Source organism: Syngnathus typhle, linkage group LG5, assembly GCF_033458585.1.
Source record: "Syngnathus typhle isolate RoL2023-S1 ecotype Sweden linkage group LG5, RoL_Styp_1.0, whole genome shotgun sequence".
In the NCBI taxonomy this organism is placed as follows: domain Eukaryota; kingdom Metazoa; phylum Chordata; class Actinopteri; order Syngnathiformes; family Syngnathidae; genus Syngnathus; species Syngnathus typhle.
In genome coordinates this window covers 10,394,574-10,415,123 of record NC_083742.1, presented here as the reverse complement: position 1 = coordinate 10,415,123, position 20,550 = coordinate 10,394,574, and the positions used below count along the sequence as shown (strand labels likewise).

The following is a 20,550-nucleotide window of genomic DNA, read 5'->3' as shown; positions in this document are numbered from 1 at the left end:
GAGGTCAGGACATAATCTGTAAAAATCAGTTGGAATAAAATAGTTGAGTGAAAGTAAAAATAAAGAACTGAGGTAATATGGTTGCAGAAGTTTGCAGAGCATCTCATAACTTGGAATGTGGCTGTGCTCAGAATGACCCAATCTCATTCAGTCATGTTAAATGACAGTCAGCACACACAAGCTACAATTTACAGTGCCTTTAATTAACCCCTGATAGATTTCATATTTCTCATTGGCTTTTTCTAGCATTATTTTCTTTCTAGCAGAACCTTGAATATTTTGTGCTAATATTGATATTTGGAACTATTGATAGTTCCCTCCACATTGACTAAAGGTGCCAGTTTGAGACAAAAGCAAAGCACGATGCTGTCTTCACATGAAGTATGGCGTTCTATGGTGTTGAGCAATGATGTGCTCAATTCAAATGTTCACTTAAATTTTATTTTTATACCACCAAATTAGAGAAAAATCTTAAGGCACTTTACACATAGAGGAGATCCATTGCCACACTCATCAAAATTGTTGCAAAAACACACTTGAAATCTTTTGAGGAGGAAATGCACCATGAAGCAGGGAGTAATATTACACTGCAGTTGAACAAAATTCCATGGCAATGAAAGAAAAAAATACATGACTATAGTACTTTCACTGTCATACTTTATTCATACAAGGTGGCTTGAGCCTTTATGGTTAAAGCAATATGGAGCTGAGGCTGACAAGGGTGGGGTATTGCGCATGCGCACTGCGATTTAGCCCCTTTCTTGAGACCTGTCTTCTGGGATCTATTCCTCCAGAATTCCACCAATTTAAATGATAATTTCAAATTGTGCCACTCGTTTTTAATTAGCGCATTAGATACCAATCTATATAGGGCGTTCATCATCGTTCGAAGTTGTCAGACAGGAACAAATTGCCCTGTGCGTCGACTGTCTATTGAGCATCCATTCATTCTTTCACCGCCTGCTGAGCTTTTGCAGTCTTGCTAGCTAGCATTAGCCAAGAAGCAGGGGGGACCACTGGAGGGATACTCAAAATGTCGGGTTACCAAGGGAAAAAGAACATTCCACGAATTACTGTGAGTATATGGTTCTTTCTAGCCATCGTTTTAAAACTCAGCGATGGTGTGCTCTTTAAACCGCTATACAGAAGGCTTAGCGAATGTTAGCCGACTCATATCCATCCACTTGCCAATAGCAGCAGCACCAGCAATTAATATTTGCCACCCACCTTTCACCTATGTGCAATCACCATCCTTTTATTTTGGAGCGGGGTAAATTTTCCACTTTATGGTTGTGATTTTAAACCGCACTGCGTAGTGTTTGGTATATGCAGCGTTGATGTGATAGTCAATAGGAAATCTCTTTAAAGTAGGTCACACTGGCCAGCACCCATCCAAAGAGCCCAAATCGTGCAGCTGTTCCAGCCTCACTTATGGAGCAATCTCGACTTAAAAAAATGATGAACGTGCATTGTATTGTTTTGTCTTTGTATGCTTTTAACAACGCAGGCAGACCTGCAGTGCGTATACCTACTTGACAGCAGGTACGCTGACAGCCCTCGCGCAGTTCCATTCAGTTCCAATTCCACGCCGATAATTATGTAACGTCAACATTTCGTCTTGTTGTATGAATAGTAACAGATGTTTTATGTACTGTCTTACATCTAATAGAAGAGCTTTTTTTTTTTTCCTGCCTGTCACTTGTGCTGGCATAGGAAGTAAAACATACTTTGTGGTAAATAACACAACAAATTTGGCATGTCCCCTTAAATGCATTTTTATATTGATTTAAAAATGGTCATTATTATTGTCACTATACATAAAAATAGAACTTTGTTGGCCAGTGTAACACTTCTGAGTAATTGTCAAATTGAGTAAAGTCTATGAAAAAGGATGACGAAAAATGAAGTCACATGCCAAAATAAATGTAAACATCACTTTTTTTTATTTCTTTTATGTTGACTCGTGGGTGTGTGTGGGGAGTATTTTTGGAAGAGATGGAATCAAATACATCTATTGCTTTCTTCCATCCCCGTTTCATTTCAATTTCATTATTGTGTTGTATTGCGTTTGTACTCTACAACTGCATTACTACTGTACCATGTGAATAGTGTATTCAAAACAGCTTCACACTGAGGCGTTTGTACAGTTAGTGAATGGAGTCAATACATTTGGACACATTTTGAATAGCACAAACCAGTCTTTTTGTTGTGATTGTTGTCACAGTGCAAACAATTTAATAGAGTGGCCAGGCCAATATGCAGTGACTGCTATCAGAGAGTCGGTGCAAATGTGCAATATAATTCCCCTATTAACGTTATCAATTACTACACTTCCAGCATTATTGCTATTTAGTTAAATGTCTGTTTTGTCATTTAGCTACACAGAGCACAAAGTCTGTCACTAAAGCCACGCTCCCTCCGGACAATTCATGCTATGACAGTATCAGTAAATTACTTTTAGTTTTGATTAGCTTGACGTCACGTGATTTGTGGGATTGTAGAAGAATGAACGAAAAGAAAGCTACCAGTTCACACGTTTGTGTTTTTAATGATGGTTAACCCAAACAGGTTCAAGCTCAACTCAAGCCCTCGCGTGTGTGTGCGTGTGTGCACGCGCGTGCGTGTGCTCTGCAATTGGCTGGAGGTCAGTCATGTACTCCAGTTCTGCAAGACAAGTCAAGTCCGATATGCTTCAGCTCAGCCACGACCCTAATGAGAGCAAGCAAGCGTGGTCAGAAATGGATTTGATGGACAGTTTATCATAATCAAATGACAACTGTCTCTAACTTGCAGAGTGACCGTCTCCTCATCAAAGGAGCAAAGATCGTAAATGATGATCAGTCCTTCATGGCTGATATCTACATGGAGGACGGAGTCATCAAGTAAGTTAGTTTTTATATATACCGTACACTATTTGAAGCAATTGTCATCATTTTTTACAAGGTTATGGTCTCTCTCTCTTTTTTTTCTTTTTCTTAATCTAGTCTATTTTCCCCAGCTAAAACAATGACAGCTACCTACATTGTGGTGTTATGTTTTGTCATTTATGCTGTGTTCACATTTATATACGTAGCTCACCTTTTATTTCATGTTCTACTAGGCAAATAGGTGACAACCTAATTGTCCCTGGGGGAGTTAAGATAATAGAAGCTCATGGGAGAATGGTAATGCCTGGAGGCATCGACGTGCACACCCGATTCCAGATGTGTGACCGAGGCATGGTGGCAGCTGATGACTTCTACCAGGGCACCAGGGCAGCTCTGGCAGGAGGCACCACCATGATCAGTAAGTTGTCCATCAGCCAGACGTCTGTGTGTTCTAAACAAAAATGCACACATTATCATCACGGCGCTATTGCAGACGTGCACGCTCCCAGCCAGGCGTTCCCATACATTAGCCTGTTTTTTTTTTGTGTTTTCTAGTCGACCACGTGGTGCCGGAGCCTGACGTAGGCTTGGTTGCGGCTTTCAAGCAGTGGAGAGAATTGGCTGACAGCAAATCTTGTTGCGACTACTCTCTCCATGTGGACCTCACCGAGTGGAGAAAAGGCACTCAGGAGGAGATGGAGACCTTGGTGAAGGAACATGGTATGAAGTCAGCATTAAATTATGACTGCTGTCTAATACCCAGCCGACAAATCTCACGGTTTCCCTCATTCAGTCCTTGCATGGTGTAAAAAAAAAAAACATTATCACAAGGCTCTCCCATGTCTGTTTTGTAATTGTTTTTTTTGTTTGTTTTACTCTTCCCCCTTTGCTCTGGGTTCTCCCTCTTTTGCTCTCCTTTTTCCACTTGTGGCTCTCATAAGTTTTCTATCTTCAGGTGTCAACTCTTTCCTGGTCTATTTGGCCTATAAGGATGTTTTCCAACTTTCTGACTCTCAGGTACGCTTACCTCTTGCACAACATTGGTGAGGTGTTCTCTTTCCACAACGTTTGCATGTTTGACTCGTTGGATTTCTGTGTGTGACTACTGCTAATGACCTCACTGTGATATCGTAGATTTATGAGGTTTTCAGCGTCATCAGAGACCTTGGAGCCATCGCTCAAGTGCATGCAGAGAATGGTGACATCATTGCAGAGGTAAAATATTAATTAAAGTAATAATGAGTTCTCTCAAATTTGAAACATGATATTTTTGTTGGGATAAAATAGGAGCAGAGACGCATTCTCGAGCTGGGTATAACTGGCCCGGAAGGTCATGTGCTCAGTCGCCCAGAAGAGGTGAGATGGCTTCAATTTGAAACAAAGCCGAGGGTGCCAGAAATGAGAAACATTCTTGTGTCCGTGTGTCCTTGGCAGGTGGAGGCAGAAGCGGTCAATCGCTCCATCACCATAGCCAATCAGACCAACTGTCCAGTCTACATCACCAAAGTGATGAGCAAAAGTGCTGCAGATGTCATCGCTCTGTCCAGAAAAAAGGGTATGTTGTAATATGTTGGGTTTTTTTTCCTAGTTCACTGCACTTTTCACTGCAACCGGAACGATTGCTCCGGTCCGCTCTTTTAGGATCTGTGGTTTTCGGTGAGCCCATCTCGGCCAGCTTGGGCACTGACGGCACCCATTACTGGAGCAAGAACTGGGCCAAAGCTGCGACCTATGTCACCTCGCCGCCACTCAGTCCTGATCCCACCACCCCTGATTACCTCAGCTCTCTCTTGTCATGGTTGGTGTTTGGAATCAAAGTTAGCGGTCTTTTCAGATTTATTTTGTGTCCGCTTATAAGAATGTGATATATCTTAACCTACCTGCCCCAACTTACCAGTTGATGACAAACAGCTTCAATTATGTCGCTGCTCTCGTGAAGTTAAAAAAAAAAAAAAGGCCAAGCCCATCTTAAAGGCACATTCAACTCAAATACACTAGCTATCTGAACATTGTGATTGAACATTACTATGCTTTTTCATTCTGTCAAATCCAGTGGGGACCTGCAGGTGACGGGTAGCGCTCACTGCACTTTCCAGACATCCCAGCGTGCAGTAGGCAAAGATAATTTCACCCTAATTCCAGAGGGCACTAATGGCACTGAAGAGCGGATGTCCCTCATCTGGGACAAATGTGTGGTGAGGACCATTATTCACTCTGCCAAAAAACACAAACACAACTCTGTTCTGAGGCCTTGTTTACATGATATGTTTTGTCAGGTGACTGGCAAGATGGATGAGAATCAGTTTGTGGCAGTGACCAGTACAAATGCGGCCAAGATCTTCAACCTGTTTCCTCGCAAAGGCCGCATTGCTGTGGGCTCTGATGCTGACCTTGTTCTGTGGGACCCAGATGTCACCAAGATCATCTCAGCCAAGAACCACAACTTGGTATTTGTAGAGGCTTTTACAAATCGTGGGGTGTATGTTAATACATAAGGCAGCACAGTGGTTAGTTTATCTGCCTTAGAGATCTGAAGTTTGGGGGCTTGGATCCGCATCTTTTGAGGGTTTTTGTGGATGTACCGCACCTCACACTTTATAGACAGCTGGGATAGGCACAGCACACTCTAAATGAGGATTAGCAGTTTAGAAAATTGAAAGGTGGGCGTTTTAATAAAGATTGTTTTTAACTGCTGTCTCCGGCTTCCTCTCCTCCTGCTAGTCTGTAGAGTACAACATCTTTGAGGGCACAGAGGTGCGTGGAGGCCCGCTGGTGGTGATCAGCCAAGGTAAAGTTGTGCTGGAAGAAGGCAGCCTTCACACAACGGAGGGCTGTGGGCGATACATCAGCCGGAAAGCCTTTCCAGAGCACGTGTACAAGAAGATAAAGGCTCGCAGCAGGGTACGTCCTGATGGAAAGAATGAGCAAACACAGTGTTTCCCCCAACCTTTATTGAATATAAGCGAGTTGAACAAAACTGGAAATATGTGAATTTGCAAATACCAGAACATGAATATGATGGCTGTCACTGTCCAGTGCTGACATAAAAAGTAAATTTAGCATTTAAGTGTTCTGCCTGGCAATTTACCAAGTTGCTGGCACTGAACAAAGATACATTAAGATATTCCATAAGAATAAATAATTTCATAGATGGTGAAGTGATGTATGCTGTGGCACAGTGGTTGGGAATCATGTCAAGTGGCAGCCATCTCACTGATGAAATGATTTAAATGTTCAGCTGACAGAGTTGCGTGGAGTCCCTCGGGGTCAGTACGATGGGCCGGTGTGTGAGGTGATCCTGACTCCCAAGGTCCTTTCCTCGGTGTCTGCAGTGAGGACCTCTCCTACCAAGCAGCAACAGCCGCAGCAATTTATTCAGCAGCCAGTGCGCAACCTCCACCAGTCAGGCTTCAGTCTGTCCGGTGAGTGCGTCTTTCTTCCGTCGTCGGTCAGCACTTTTACATGCGGCTGTATTGTGATTGTAATAAATGTTGTCATTGTTAGGTGCCCAAGTTGATGACAATGTTCCACGCCGTAACACCCAGCGAATTGTGGCTCCCCCTGGAGGAAAAGCCAACATCACTAGCCTCGGTTAAGCTGCTTTAGAACTGCGCCAAGATGCGGGGAGTCAGAGGACTCCTTGCTTGCCCTGCACTTGTCCCTTCCATCGTCACTCATCATGTTGTTTTATTTAACAAGAAAGGCACTACTTAATTTTATTTAACCTAATAAGATTTAAGGGAATTGAAAGTATTGCTATAGATGTTTAAAGTTTTACCTTGTCCTCTTTGGCTTTGGAACTCTAGTCAATCAGTCGCAAACCATTGGGCAATTTAAAACCAGCAGTTTTTCCTTATGCTAAACTGCTGGTGGCACAAAACCCCCAAAGTCAACTGATATTCTCAATTTTTGTTCTTGTTCAAAAGTCTATTTGCAATTATCAGTAAATTAGACTGGAAGAATTTTTTTTATATATATTGCTCCTCAGCTTGGTCTTCCTTTAGTGTTATAGTCATTGCACTTTCCCTTTTTGAATGCGGCTTTTTTTTTTTTTTTTATTCATATAGTCGTTCATTAATGCTTTGAATGCACTGAGAAAAAAGGAAAAGGTATTTTAGGGTTTCATGTTAATTTAATCTTGTATTTTGTAGGCACACAAAGTTTGAGACGCATTTTCCTCTCACCTCATCTTTGTTAATCGTTGGCCTCCTCAAACCTGATTGATGTCTGCTGAACACTTTTGAGAATACAGACACTGCAAAGTTAGAGGGGAGGTTTCCTGAGGTTTGATCTCTGCATCTGGTGCTATTTGAGCAATGCTGTAGTGTATATGTGCAGTTGATGTTAACCATTCCTGCGTCCATCATCCTACAATTGTCTTACACCCACGGGTTGAATTAGCCACTCAATGAGACACATTCGTTTTGCACTTGTACCAATCCAAATAATACACATGTATGTGAGCTTGCAATTTTTTGTGGAGTTTCTCTGTTTTTAGCTTATGTGTTAAATCAAAATAGTCTCCTGCTTGTTGTTTAATGCTGTATATTGGTAGCACACTGTATTTATGAAGGCTCTTGAAACAAATCATCTTTCAGACCTGATGGAACATTGCAACATGGACTGTTATTTATTTAGATGAACCCTCACTTGCGTGCTGATGTTTCCACCTCTCTCTGTGATAGTGTTGTGAACCAAGTACCAGATCCAAATCCAGTTACCCTTTGTCTTACCCTTACTTGTTGCCACCAATTTGAATTGGAGCCACAGCAAGTGGTCAGTAAGTTGAATATACAGTACTACGTCTCCCCATTGGCTTGTCAAGTGTATGCCTGTAATTCCAGGCAATAATGTGAAGTGGATGACATTCTTTTTGACAAGATTCTTGATAGTGGTTATTGAGCTGTAATGTGCAGCGCTGGTGTTGTCCCACTTAGTGTTATATTCAGTCATGTATATCTTGTAGGATACCGAGGTTTGTTGGGGCACAAATCAATGGTCCTTTCTGCATCTGACCTGACCTGTGTTGACTCAGTGGAGTAAAATAGAATTAAAACATTTGTTACTGACTCCTTTTCACCCCTTCCCCATCTGTTTACTATGTATGACCTTGTGCTAACCACTACTGTATATCAAAATGCCTAGTTTAAATTCACCATGATCTAATTAAAAGTAATTATAGTGGCTGCACTAAATGTGTATGGCTGAACTGTATTAGTTTTTAACAGTTGATTACAAATTAACTAGCATAATCAATGGGTACAATACTGCACTTAGTACATCTGCATTGACAGTTATTGAGGTCTTCAGACTTCAGACAGCTATACGTAAAGTATCCCTGGGCAAAAAAATAATAATATGCCGAGATATGTGGAGGCAAACAAAGAATAAGCGCCCTGTCGTGTTCCAGCTGTTCAACCCTTAAACTTGCAGGTAAAGTAAGCTAAACACATGAAAATAATTACATTTTATCAAAACATCTGCATTTGGCGAGAGCCAATGGCTGTTAGACAAGTACCCATACTAGACCCAAGTAATTCCAAAGTTTTAATGTCGACATCGCCGCCCACGAATAATAGCTTTGGATGAGAAATTGCCTCAGGAAGGCGTCGCAAAACTGATCCCTCTTGGGGAGCAGACCTGCATGAGTCATCAGCAGCGCATCATCGAACAAGTGGGCAATTATATTGAGATGCTGGAATGGTATGCAACTATTAATAATATATCATTTACTGTGGTATTTTTCACTCCAGCATTGGTTCGCCTACTCTTTCTAATGCAAACAATTTGGATTCTTTCTGCTCCAATGTGATTTTGCTTCAGTGTGCAAAAAAAAGTGCTTGAATCATGACATAAACCTTATTGGACAAATTTGATCTGTTCCAGAGCAGATCTGGTGTGCCGGACATCAGTGAACAGACATTTCCTCTGAGACATTCAAAACCTTGTTGAAAAATAATTTACAATTTTACTTTTCCTCTTTTTTTTGTGACTGTGCAAAGACCAGATGTCCAATACGTATGTCCATACAGTTTATTTGACCAGCATCTTTACATAGCGTGAACTTCCAATCCTCAACTCATGATTGAATTTGATCCCCTGTTGAACTGGTGAGTGTTTAATCATAAAATGGAAACCCTGCTCTGTAGTCTACATCTGACTCATGCAGAGCTTCAAATCAAATCAGATTGCATATTCCATGCTCATGCGTATAGGAAATCATGTACCAGGACACAGGTATTTACTGTAGGGGTTCATAGTCATGATCCCTATTCAGAGGACAATAGCAAGAGGTGAGAATTAGGTCAGCGGTATCATCTACGGTTTTATAGCTACTGCTAGTGCCTCCCATAATGGCATCTGTGCAGAGATGGTGTGATTTAAGGGGTCACAGAGGAGCCAGCCAATGACAAGAACCCTGGCAGGTCCCCTGTGTGACAAAGCTGTCGGCTGCGCTGCAAACTTAACGCGTGCAAGGTGAGAGCGGCGAGATGATGCTAACGGCATCGCACTCAAGAAAGCACCTTGGAGGAAATCAATCAAGCGTGCTGGCAGAGATCCGCTCACCCTTTGGACACACTGCAGTTACTAAATGACCCATCGCAGTAGTAAACATCACCATACATGGATCATCTGACAAAAGGCAACAAGTTGCATATGTGGATGACAGATGTATGGATGAGAAGAGCCTGAGATAGGAATGTCTGAGACTACATGATTTATCTTAACATCCAAATCTGGTGGGGTTTTTTAAGAGGCTTGGGGGCTGGTCAGGATTGAGGTCAGCAACCACAAGGTCAGTAAAATTCCACGAGTATATTAAGACTTCCATCTGGCAAATGCACCCAAGGAGGTGCCATCAATTTGTGGGAATGCGGAGGGATGAATGGACCTCAACTTTGGATAGGTTCATAAACCAAAGTCCACCAATATCACCATGAAAAACCTTGTGGGCAAATACAAATTTATTGTCATGTGACCTGAAAATATACAAGGTTTCTTTTGGAAAACGTTTGAGATAACTGTAGCACCACTCACCAGCATTTATCATGCAACAAAAAATACATTTTGCTATTCTTCAGTAATTTACTTTATGATAGGTAAACAAGATACTTGACACAAAACAAAGATTTATTTGGTGAACATCATTGCCTCCTCGTGCAAGACCATCTTCCCCCAAGTGTGAGGTTTTATTGATCTAGAGTTCATCCCATATTGTGGAAGCTTAAAAAGGCTACAACGCTGGCTCAACTCGATAAACATGCTCTCATTTGAGAAAACGGTGGTTATACTGGCTCCCCTTTATCCGACAAGGATAACTGATGGATTTTAATGGTGGGAAGTTTTCCGACTGGAGGCGGGTGGGTGCACATTTCCTCTTGCGGGGGTCTCTCACCACTGGAGACGCAGCAGCAGGTCCGCTGGAAGCTTCTACTGCAGAGTTTAGCCACTTTTCTGCTTTTGTCTGCTGCTCCGGTTCCTCCGGTGGGACCGTCGGAAAAAACGCTCCACTCCCGGCTGTCCCGAGAGGACGGGGTCCTGGACAGATCAGCGGGAGAGGAGGGGCTGAGGTGACCGGATGCCCCTCTGTCAGCAAGATTCAAAGTCAGGGGTTGGTTGTGGACGTGCATTTGACTCTGGCCCACAGCCAGATGATGATGATGATGTTGACGATGATGCTGTCTCGGACTGGCTCTCAGACAGTGACCTCCCATTAAACTCTGGAAGGCCTTTTTAAACTCCTGGTTGGAGCATGGGTAGATGATGGGGTTGATGCAGCTGTTGAAGTAGCCCAACCAGAAGGTGATCTTGAAGACTGTGTCTGGTGGTCTGTAAGCAGGGAATATGGAACCTGTCGGGATGCATGAAAAGAAAAGGTCAGCAAAGAGACTAATGTAGGGTCACACTTCACTTTTTATTCAATAAGCAATTGCTCCCTTAAATATACCCATCAGATAATACACTTTTGGGGATTTTCCATTTTTTGGGATTTTTTTTCCACCACACTTCTACCAATCCCCCAAAGAAATGTCTGTCGAATTTTTTGGTTGTGCAAAAAAAAAAAAATGTTTTGCGGACCCCTGAGATATCCTTGGACCTGCAATGTAAAGAAATTCTAGCACCGCCAGTGTCTCCAAGGATGTTTATTTTGTCATTTAGATGAGTTTGTTTTTCTAAAAACTAAAATAGTGGATTTCAGGGATTTAGGGATTTTTCAGTCAGTTTGATGGTCAATGATATGTGCAGGACATTGGGGAAAAGCTGCCATGTGCGAGGCTTTATTGGCCGGGCTCCTGCAGATGTCAAACACTGCCTTTGAAAAATGAGATTGCAATACAGAGATAGATGGAAAGACGGTGTGAAGAGCGCTTGGGAGCAAATCATTTTGTGCCTCACAGTACAGTTCCATCATTTTATCCCCAGGTGTGCTCAACAAACAAAAAAAGCAACTCGCTTATTGCCTGTCCCCTTGGTAGTTTCATGTTTGAGTTGAAGCATCACTGCCTTGTCAAAATGTGGGCAACCGCTTGTCAAGACTCGAGCGTCACTTGTGCAATCTAATATCTCAGATAATGCCCTCACCTTCGTAGCAAGCTTAGATCCATTATTTGGAGAAAAACAACAACAACTAGTGACTGACAATTCTGTTGAAAAACATGCTAAACATCTTTCTACACAAACTACCAAGATTGTTTGTTGCGCAATATCAGCAAGTAGATACAATGCAAATTCCTTGTTATGCTTCCTGTTTACACCTACTAAGTGCGGCTTCTTTAATTCTCCAAGAAACACACCCCCACAATCACTCAAATGACTGGAGTGTAATAAACCTCTATTCTTAGTCTGGATAAGCCATAACGCCCACTGCAGAAAGTTTGCACTATATGCATAGATAGTATCAATCGTAGTGAATAAATAACTTGAATAATTAATTATATGACGTCAAAAAATTCCTGCAGCACACCTGATGATATCTCAGTGGTTGACTACTCTCAAGTGGTGTACTGGAGAAGATCAACAGAACATAGCACAAATAAAGATATCTCCACCGACAATCCTCCCAAAACAAAATGTCTGTCACTGTACCAAGACTGACCTGAAAGAAGGATCAAGACTGCTGAAAAATACAATGAAGAAGAAATGGTTGTTATAAAAAAAAAATAATAAGGTGGGCAAGTTGTTAGTTTATTCCGAAACTACAATGCAGTTGCAAATTACCTTGTTATTTCTTTTGTGGTGAATGACTGAGAGCGGCGATTCCGCCTCTGTGCCATGGGAGATCATCAGGTGTGCCTTACGAAATTATCCAATTTTACTTAATTGGTCCGAATTCAATTCCTGTGAGTCAGATCTGTGTCCAACCAAAGCAAGCCCAGATCACCCTAAGTAAATTTGTGGGTAAATAAAGACCAGCTAATGGACATTTCAGCGTGTGCCGTAGCTTTTGTGGGGTGATGTGCTGTGATATTTTTGTAATGTCTCCGTATCTTGTCTCACTTTAGGATGGGAAACACAAGTTTCTCTTTTAAATGTCTGACAGCAACGCAAAGCTTAAAGTCGCTTTTTAATTGGCTATTGTTCTATTCCACGCCACAATTAGCTAGTTTGTGGCATGGCAGAACTCACTGGTGTCCAATTAAAATATTAACGTACTTGTGATTGTACATAGGTGTGACATTTACCATAGTTGTAACGACAGTTTTTTGTTTGTAGAGCCCAATGTAGGAATGGCTTGATTCCTTTTTGGTGTGACAGTGTCTGTTTCTCTCCTGTCACTTGATTGGTCACATCTCATGAGACGTGACCTTTCAGGTGTTAGGGAACCATCTTCACCCGTGTACTGTGATTAGTCTGAGTGAATCCAGATACATCCTATTTCCTGTACACTCACACTTGTCAGGATAATTGGCTATTGTCTCCATTCATAGTTGCTGAGTATTGACAGTGTCTGACATCTGTTTGCAGGTAATATTCTTTGTCGGCATGTTCATTCATTTAGTCATCTTCCAAACTGCTTATCCTCACGAGGGTCGCGGGTGTGCTGGAGCCTATCCCAGCAGTCTCGGGAGACACCCTGAGCTGGTCGTCAGCCAATCGCAGGGCACATACAGACAAACAACCATTTACGCTCACAATGACACCCACAGACAATTTGGAGTGGCTACCATGCATGATTTTTTTTAGATTATGAGAGGAAACCAGAGCACCTGGAAGAAAAACCACGTAGGCACGGGGAGAACATGCAAACCCCACACAGAAAGACCAGAGCCAGAATCTAACCCTGCACCTCAGAACTATGAAGCGGACGTACTAACTAATGCTTCACCGCGCCTCCCTACAGGTATGCTGAGTTCTTATTTATGAAATTAACCTATAGCCCTCCACTCCCCATGATGTGGAGTGGACAAATTAAAAACAACATCACCTGTGGCAGTCCATAAGTGTCTTTAAAAGTAATGGCGGCTTGCTGTGTGTCTCCTATCTGAAAAATTATAGAGATTCCAAGGCAACCCATAAATCAACAGGCTATCTAATTATTTTCTCCAACCACCACATTAGGTATGATCACTCAATCTGAGGTTAAATGCAAACGCTGTATTTCTGAGGAGGGGACTGGGTGACAATATCTGACAAATATTAATTCAACAATTTAAATATTGTTCTGGTAGAACGCCACTTGATCATATTGAATGATGTTATTAATACTTTTTTTTTTGCTTTCCTGTGAGTAAATGAGGTGGCGAAAAAACAACCTGTCATTATGATGCAGTGCAGTTGTTCGCCACTGCAACCGACAACGACACTAATAAATACATTGTTAAATAATATATCTCCTACAAGGCAGGGTGCAATTGTACAGGAACTCACGAATTTACAGTTTTAAAGAAACTCTGCCAAAGACAAAAGGTGATATATTTAAAACAACAAAAAAATCCAAAAGCTGCATAATTGCAAAAGCAAAGCATGCTTCCTAAAACCTCCTTAGTCTTTTTAGAGTATATAATAGCATGAGTCAATCATCATGTTGCAAGTTTTTCTTTCATACTCACTGATGGGGAGGACGAGGAAGAAAGGCAGCCAGCACAGGACAAAGCAGCCCACGACGATTCCCAGGGTCTTGGCCGCCTTCTTCTCTCGAGAGAACTTTAGCAACCGCAGGGCAAAATGTGTGCGGCTGCGAAGGGACTCGTCGTCACTTACAGTTGTGTTGCCTCGATGAATCCTGAGTATGACAAACTCCGAATCCGACTTCTGGGTCTTGTGACCCTCCTTCAGGCCCTGGCTCTCTCTGTGAGCCACCACGTACACCCTGCAGTACATGGCTAGGATGATGATCAAGGGGAGGTAGAAGGAGCCCACAGCGGAGAAGAGAGCGTAGGCCGGCTCCTCTGTGATCTTGCAGATGGATTCGTCATCCGGCGCCGGCTCTTTCCAGCCAAACAGCGGGCCGATGGATATGACGACTGACAGCACCCACAGCAGCATGAGGGCCAGCAGGGCCCTGCGCTTTGTCATGATGGCTGGATGACGCAGCGGGTAACTGACCCCAATGTAGCGATCCACGGATATCACGCACAGGCTCATGATTGAGGCTGTGCAGCAGAGTACATCAACAGCTGCCCAAACATTACAAAAGACCCGTCCAAACACCCAGCGGCCCAGGATTTCAAATATGGCAGAGAAGGGTAGGACGGTAGAACTCAGCAGCAGGTCCGCCACGGCCAGATTAACGATGAAATAATGAGTCACTGTACGCAGATGTCGGTGGCAAACCACTGAGAGAATAACTAGGATGTTCCCAACGACTCCAAAGACGATGAAGACGCCCAGCACCAAGCCCAGAACAACAGCCTTGACCACACTGAACTCTGGAGTCAACACATAGCTGCAGTTGGAGCAGTTTTGTGTCAGAGGAGCCGGTGTCATTTTGTGCAGCATGGCACCATCTGCGCCCGTACCACGATGATGCCGAAATGAGTTTCTTTGCAGTTTGTCAGGCTTTTGGTTTAGATTTCACCGCAGGTGGAGGGGGACGAGTAGTCAGCCTTGACAATACACAGTGTGAAAGATGGCGCGGTCCATCGACCCATTATGTCACGACCACATGACGCGTGCAGCAACACAGTGAGAGCTGCGTAATAATGTGATGAGTGTAATTAATGCCTTAAAAATGGTCATGCGCCACATTAAAAATCCGTTAAGAATGCATGCTGCTTTGTATATGTTCTGAAAAATCCGCTGTGTACTCCGAGCTCAGTATGCACTCATCTAAATATTTTGCATGAACTCTGAAAAGTTCATGGACGAATGGTGTCAGAATTTGGAATGAAGCCGCCGAAGTCGGATGGGTGACTTTCAGCGACACCGTTTTGTATGTAGGCTCTTTGTTGTTGTGCTCACTGTACAGTTTCAGACTAATAAAATGGAGTTCGAGTTTGGTTGACGGTACAATTCCTCAAAGTTCTGCGATGTGTCTTTGTGATTGCTGCCGGAAGGGTTAGTAAACGGAGCTCCAGTGCAAAAAAGGGCTTGTAGTGAGTTTAGAGCTTTTCTTTGATTCAGTAGTTCTCACATCCGTGGTTAGGGATTCAGTCCAAAGACAAAATCTGAGTCCATGACACAATTGTAGGTGGGTGCAGTCATGTTCCAGATTGCTTCTCTTGATTGCTGGACTAATTGCAATGTGAATACAGCAGGCATGGTGCTGCAGTTGTAGCATCCAGAACCTTTGAAAGAAAATAGGGAATTAAAACTTGCATCCATCACAATACAAAAGCAGCTGATCTTGTTTATGTTTTTTTTTTTTTACATTTAATTGTATGTTTACATTGTTTGCAAATCCTTCATGGCTATGTGGGAGAGACAATGTTGAAGGCTCAATCTGGCAGGTCAACATGACCACAACAGCTTCTTTATGTTCACGTAGACAAAACATGACCCAAGGTTGCGGATGAAAGAAACCCTTGCTTAAATTGCTGACCAGTTTTACTTTTTCCCTCCTTCTTCTCCTGTTAATCTGTCAAACATCCCACAAATAATATGGACCAGAACAAAGAAAATGAAAAAATGAGAGAGATACAGCAATTAGAAATAAGATCAGGCCCACACGAATGTTAAACACTGGTGTAGTCAAATCAATTGTGATGGTTAAAATCTGATGAAATCCTGTAGTCTCCTCTCCTCTCCTCTCCTCTCCTCTCCTCTCCTCTCCTCTCCTCTCCTCTCCTCTCCTCTCCTCTCCTCTCCTCTCCTCTCCTCTCCTCTCCTCTCCTCTCCTCTCCTCTCCTCTCCTCTCCTCTCCTCTCCTCTCCTCTCCTCTCCTCTCCTCTCCTCTCCTCTCCTCTCCTCTCCTCACCCCACCCCGCCCCTCCCCTCCCTTCCCCTCCTCTCCCCTCTCGTCACACTATTATCCGCTGACATTTTGCCGCAAGTCTCTGCTCAGCACTGCACAGAAGGCTCTTTGGAGTGTTTGATGGACTCCGCATCGCTGATAAGTTGTGCAGTGTGCTCGCCTCATTGCAGGTGGGGCATAGCTCGCATCCAGAGGTCATTGGGAGCCAGCAGCTCAGCGCCTTTTCCACCCACACTATTTGAAAGATGCATATGCCTGCTGAGATGTGTATTGCCTTCGAGGAGATTGCGAAAGTAATATGTAAATGTTTGTCCACGGAGGCATTTCAGAAGAAAGTTCTCCCGTCATCATTTTGGACCGTATGCATATTAGAATAAAATTACATCGGCGCTGGCTGCAATAAATTTGTTCGGATTGTATTCATGCAAGGCATGGCATTCTTTTACCAAATCGAAGGAAATTATTTGGACATAACAGTGCATAAATACAACCAAGACTGCTTTTGTGGGAGTGCTCAATTTATTAATGTGAGCCCATTTCTTCAGGGATAAGATTCAAAATGAGCCTCTTTCATCCAGTTTGATCTTTCAGGGAGGACTGGATGCAAGTTCATTATATCGAGCCATGATGAAAAGACCTGTTGATTTCACCAGCCTTAAATGTGCTTGAAGATGATATGAGCAATGTACTACTCTTGATATTTGTTTCTTTTTGGCTTATCATGCTTCACAGATAGCCCTCTGTGCTTATGTGATCAAAGGTTCTCCCTTTTAGAAGCTCACAATATGATGGAAAGAGAATTAGGAATTTGGCAGACACACTAGCACATGGAGCCGTAATGAACAGGGACTGAAATTTACAATAATAGCAAGGACATTTTGAGACATATGGTCACTCCATGGCTGCAGTTATTTTTAAGTGGAAGCGTAAACATCCACTCTGGCTCAGTTGCAATCTCCACCTCCTCACGCAAGCAGGGGCCACTGCGCGCCTCCTGACAGACACTCGCTTTTGAGTCCTCCTTAGGAATGACAGAACAAGTAACTCAAGGCCAAGGCACTGAGCCATAAAGTACATTTTTAGAATTAAAAATCATTTCCAATGAGAATCACTTCATGTCACTTCTTTAACGCAAATATAGAGATATAGGACTTTCAAGAAAACAAAACAGGATCTGTGCCCCAGTGTAACTACATTATAAACACTCAGAGGACAAACTCATAGGTACACTTGTGCATTTTAATAAGAGTCATGTTGTAGGTTATAACAGCGATAAGTAATTCTGCCTTGACAAAGAAAATAATGCTCAGTTTGGATTGATACTAATACATTTGACCCTATCTTTGAATAGACTATGATAATCATATCAGCAATGTCACAAGGTAGACAAATAGTGAAAACAATGCAACCGTGAATGCCAATTTGTAGGATGCATGCAGCTCTACACTAATGCAAACCACATCCAGGTGGCTTGCATAAATACTCGGAGCTGCAGTAAAATATGTTTTTAATGCACATATGTGTGTACAAATTCATATACACGTATTGGCGTTCATTGTTCCTTAATGTCTAATTTGTGATACAGTACATTGCCAGCCGAGAAAGCAGCTATTTGCGGATTATTCAATTATGCAAGATATTGCCCTCAATGACAGTTTTTCTACTTTCTTTTCATCCTTTTTTATATCTATGAAATAATTGAATAACCCAGACTCACCCGTGTCTTGTTGGTGTTTTAACATCTCCCGCAAAGTCTTGGCCACATCTGCGCCCACGGAGTCTCCTCATGCGCTAAAAGCCGCGGATCAAGTGCACCCACTGCGAAGAAAGCTTCACGAGTCAGTCGATTCACTGAGCGTCTTTCACGTGTTCCCCGGCACCACAAATGACGATGAGTGCCTAATGACTCTCCCCTCCAGTCAACTTGATCAGTGTTCCCCATCACCAGCCAGTCAGTCAGTCAGTCAGTCAACTACATCCTTGCATAGTGCGCCCAGTCCCCCCACCCACCCGAGCTATTCCCCTACCGTTCCACACTCCATGTACGTCATCCCAACCTATTACTCTATCCCCCAAAGTGACTACCCATTGAGAAATATTCCATCAACGTTCAGTCTATCACCTTCACCGAGAAGAACCTCAATGGAAAATGTTATAAGACTTTTAGAAGCCTCTCATGACTGAACTTGATAAGGGCACTTACGCTCAGTGTACCTTTATACAAATCTGTGTTCAAAAATTAATTCAAAGGTTCAGATAGATATAATAATATTAATCTTGTTCATTTTCACCTGGTATATGCACGAGTTGGAAATAATTTAAAGTCAGCAAATCAATTTACTGTCTGTAGCTTACTTCTCAACTGCCTGCAGGTACAACAAATGGGCAATTGCCATTCATCTGCATGGTGCCAATTCATAAAGGGTGTTATATTATTCAGTGGGCACAGAGCTCTCTCTCTCTCTCTCTCTCTCTCTCTCTCTCTCTCTCTCTCTCTCTCTCTCTCTCTCTCTCTCTCTCTCTCTCTCTCTCTCTCTCTCTCTCTCTCTCTCTGTCTCTCTCTCTCTCTGGCTGTAAAGGTATGATGGAGAGACAAATCTAAAACAATCACATTCATTGTTAATTCATTTGGGCGTGAAATTCATTTTATCGGGAGACTTCTATTTATTTCTATTAAGAGGACCTTTTGTTGTGAAACATTTTTCTAAACATTTTATTTGACTTAACATAGTCAGGGCACATTTTATCATTTGAAAGCACAACTTATTGACTATACTGCCAACTAGTAACACATTCAAAGCAATGGGGTTTGAATTTTGTGTAGTACTATTAGATGAAAACTCAAGATAAATGCTTATATTACATTTACATATATGTAAATGCAAGATGAATGAAAAGAGAAACAAATGGCACGTTTAAAATCCATAACCTGAAGCAAGACGATTTATTTCAAGAGCAATAGACTCTCAGGCTTTCCATTGCGAAATGGGGTATTGTGGTGTCACAGACATCAAGTCTAACATTTATGCAAATTAGGTCTCGTGATAGTGCATGCATGATTGTCTTGCACGCGACTGTGTACTACAGTAGCAGATCAGTTGGTGTGAAATAGCAACTCAACTAACATTTAATCACAAGACAAAGCGGAGGAATATGTATGAGCGTTGAAACTATTGGAAAAATAATGATCCCCCTAAATTATTTTGAATTCTCATTTCATGGACGACCGTCACAGTAGCTGACTCTTTGCGTCTTGCGAGGGTTTATCATGCTATCTCAGACCTGTTGAAAAAGCAATTACCTGTATGAGCCGGCCCTGAGGTTGGGTGGGCTGATGACTTTCGAAAGATACCCAAATCAATATCTCTGCACTGGAGGAAACACTCCCCATCATGGAGGCAACGACCTGAGCCAAGCATTCAAACTGATGTTGGCATTTACAGTGACATTCTGCTTAATTGCATCAATTAATCAGATTTCCTATTTTAAAGACTAATGAACATGCGGGGATTTGTTTGTCATGTGCAGGGCAAAATGCACAGAAAATGAAAGTGTGCAATCATGAGTAAGTTTTGGTGCAGTCACATTCTAGAAGCCACTACTCCTCGGGGGTGTGACATTTTTCATAGCACGCTCTGACATTGTGAAATAAAGGTTCTGGGCTACGTCATCTGGTTTATGAAGCTCCTGGTATCCTGACAGCTGTCCACCTACACTCGCATGCTACCACTTCGAGCCCGGCACCTGAAATAGAGACGAGTCATATCTTAGTTATGATGGATTGAGAAGAAATAACAATGGAACTATAGCTGCAACCAATCTAAATAATTAACGAAACGACATCCAGGTTAATTTGCATTTTTATGTATCGAGCGTGACAAGCCTCATCAGCCGTATCACAAATATTTCTAAATTGCCTTTTGTTCAAAACTGGAAATTCTCTTTGCAAATTCACGTTCAAGCCGCATAGACATTCCTTGTAATGCTCAATGAAGGAGCATATTTGTCAAATGATTTATCTGCTCTGTACGTTGCTCTGCCAACCGAAGAATGAAGAAATTACCCTGTAAAATGAGCAGCACCTGCATGTGTGCCTCCCACACGCCACATTCGATCACTTCTGACTTGTAGTGCCTTTAAAAGTAAGAATGTAGGGACATTGGGATTTTTCAGGATGCTCAAGTGCTATAATAGTGCAGGCTTTTGTTGGGCTCCAATCATTGAAGCTTTGGCAATTGCTGTAATGAAGGCGGACCTCATTATCTCTGCAGACAGAACTCCGCTCCGAACAGGACTTTAATTATGGCTTAAATGCTGTTCTCCTACTGC

General features: G+C 42.5%; 2 protein-coding genes across 2 annotated transcripts; one reads left to right on the top strand and one right to left on the bottom strand.

Moving 5' to 3' along the window:
- The first annotated feature begins 753 nt into the window (after window positions 1-753).
- Window positions 754-8,035, top strand: dpysl2a (dihydropyrimidinase like 2a). The gene is made up of 14 exons (XM_061279617.1): window positions 754-1,075; window positions 2,794-2,882; window positions 3,101-3,285; window positions 3,423-3,587; window positions 3,823-3,884; window positions 4,002-4,082; window positions 4,155-4,223; window positions 4,302-4,422; window positions 4,509-4,665; window positions 4,921-5,062; window positions 5,144-5,314; window positions 5,589-5,768; window positions 6,106-6,289; window positions 6,372-8,035. Exons 1-14 carry the CDS (start codon window positions 1,034-1,036, stop codon window positions 6,461-6,463), a joined length of 1,740 nt encoding a protein of 579 aa, XP_061135601.1. The 5' UTR covers window positions 754-1,033; the 3' UTR covers window positions 6,464-8,035.
- A 1,575-nt stretch (window positions 8,036-9,610) lies between these two features.
- Window positions 9,611-15,588, bottom strand: adra1aa (adrenoceptor alpha 1Aa). The gene is made up of 2 exons (XM_061278852.1): window positions 13,919-15,588; window positions 9,611-10,719 (listed from the first exon to the last, which is right to left on the bottom strand). Exons 1-2 carry the CDS (start codon window positions 14,805-14,807, stop codon window positions 10,154-10,156), a joined length of 1,455 nt encoding a protein of 484 aa, XP_061134836.1. The 5' UTR covers window positions 14,808-15,588; the 3' UTR covers window positions 9,611-10,153.
- Window positions 15,589-20,550: the final 4,962 nt, after the last annotated feature.

What these genes read in the sequence shown, in the direction of transcription:
- dpysl2a (XM_061279617.1), top strand. Translation starts at nt 1,034, where the DNA reads ATGTCGGGTTACCAAGGGAAAAAGAACATTCCACGAATTACT. An exon ending in ATGGAGGACGGAGTCATCAA is followed by an intron (nt 2,883 to 3,100) that starts GTAAGTTAGTTT and finishes ATGTTCTACTAG; the next exon opens with GCAAATAGGTGACAACCTAA. An exon ending in TGCTCAGTCGCCCAGAAGAG is followed by an intron (nt 4,224 to 4,301) that starts GTGAGATGGCTT and finishes TGTCCTTGGCAG; the next exon opens with GTGGAGGCAGAAGCGGTCAA.
- adra1aa (XM_061278852.1), bottom strand. Translation starts at nt 14,807, where the DNA reads ATGCTGCACAAAATGACACCGGCTCCTCTGACACAAAACTGCTCCAAC. An exon ending in CTTCCTCGTCCTCCCCATCA is followed by an intron (nt 10,720 to 13,918) that starts GTGAGTATGAAA and finishes GCATCCCGACAG; the next exon opens with GTTCCATATTCCCTGCTTAC.